Here is a 1,314-nt window from a genome sequence, read left to right on the forward strand (position 1 = left end):
ATGACATGTACAGGGTACCCCAAACTTACCTCGCCCTCTAACTCCCACCACAAACCTTCACACCAAGAGCAACAAGACATGCGTCAGGTAAAGTCAGTTCCCCCTCAAGAGATCTCCGGCTGGGATGCTTATATAAGGCCTCCCTGGATGCTGATTGGGCCTTGGTTGACGAGGATCAATCAGGAGAGATTGACACCAGCTTTCCTTACTACCTGTGAAGAGACAAACAAAAGAGAGGGGGAGGGGAAAGAGAAACAAACAGCCTGACAGGCATGTAACAAATGACAAACAGCCTTTTAGGTCTATGAAAGGGATGCCGCATTATTGGAGTCAGATGCTTAACTACAAGAGCACAGATCTGTAGAGATTGGGTGGATGCATGAAACACAGAGAGGTTTAGAACAAATTTGGGTGGAGTCACATCACATGTTGCACAAGAGGAAAAAAAACCCTGAAAGTTATTTTAACCAAGTCTGAATCTGTTGATGGCGAGAGTTTCTGTACCAGCAGGTTTTATTGGCAGTTTTGTATTAGAAAAAGTAAAGAGATGTAGCTTTAATGATGACTAATCTCACTACTCTTAAGTTAGTAGGGGCCATACTGTCACATTCATGTAAGTTTCACTTGTTCTTTGTTAAACATTATCCATCCATCCTTCCATCTATTTTCTTTCACCCTTGTCCCTCAGTGGGGTCGGGAGGGTTGCTGGTGCCCATCTCCAGCTAACGTTCCGGGCGAGAGGCGGGGTCACCCTGGACAGGTCGCCAGTCTGTCGCAGGGCAACACAGAGACACACAGGACAAACATTACTGTTCATTTAATAAAATATAGCACTATTATTTTAAAAGTGGGCCAAAACTATGTAATGTGGTGAGATATTGAGATCTAAATAACAAAGAGTACATTGTTAAAGGGTGAAACTATCCAGAAAGGCTTGACATTTCATTTCTGCTATTACATTAATGCTCCTTTCACAGGCAAGCATAACATGTTCTGTGACTGTTATCACAGCCTGTTTGCATTTAATTTATATCTTCTGGGCTTCAACTGCCAAACCCCCGTCCCAAAACCCCCCCTAAATTAAACCTTTCACTGAACACCTAATTTAAAAATACTAAAATCTAAAAGACTGGCAAGTCAGTTAAAAGTGTTAACCTTTATGTCTATCTCACACTGAGCAGTGTTTTCCATGTGTTGAGGAATGCTGTCGAATGAGTTATTTAAGGGAGGGACATTCAAGTTCCAACAACCAACAACCATCTCGTTGCAGAGTCATTTCTTTGGTACGGCGCTTCATGGCAGTTATGGTCTCAA

The 1,314-nt window shown here is 42.5% G+C and overlaps 1 protein-coding gene across 1 annotated transcript in view; it reads left to right on the forward strand.

Annotated features, from left to right (window-relative positions):
- The window catches only part of LOC108166279 (protein shisa-5-like), a 3,175-nt gene continuing 1,861 nt past the window's right edge, over nucleotides 1-1,314 (forward strand). The window contains exon 1 of the mRNA XM_017304629.1: nucleotides 1-92. Within this exon, the coding sequence (XP_017160118.1) occupies nucleotides 1-92 (92 nt within the window). The remainder of the gene's footprint in view (nucleotides 93-1,314) is intronic.

Source organism: Poecilia reticulata, linkage group LG5 (genome assembly GCF_000633615.1).
Source record: "Poecilia reticulata strain Guanapo linkage group LG5, Guppy_female_1.0+MT, whole genome shotgun sequence".
NCBI classification, from domain to species: Eukaryota; Metazoa; Chordata; class Actinopteri; order Cyprinodontiformes; family Poeciliidae; genus Poecilia; species Poecilia reticulata.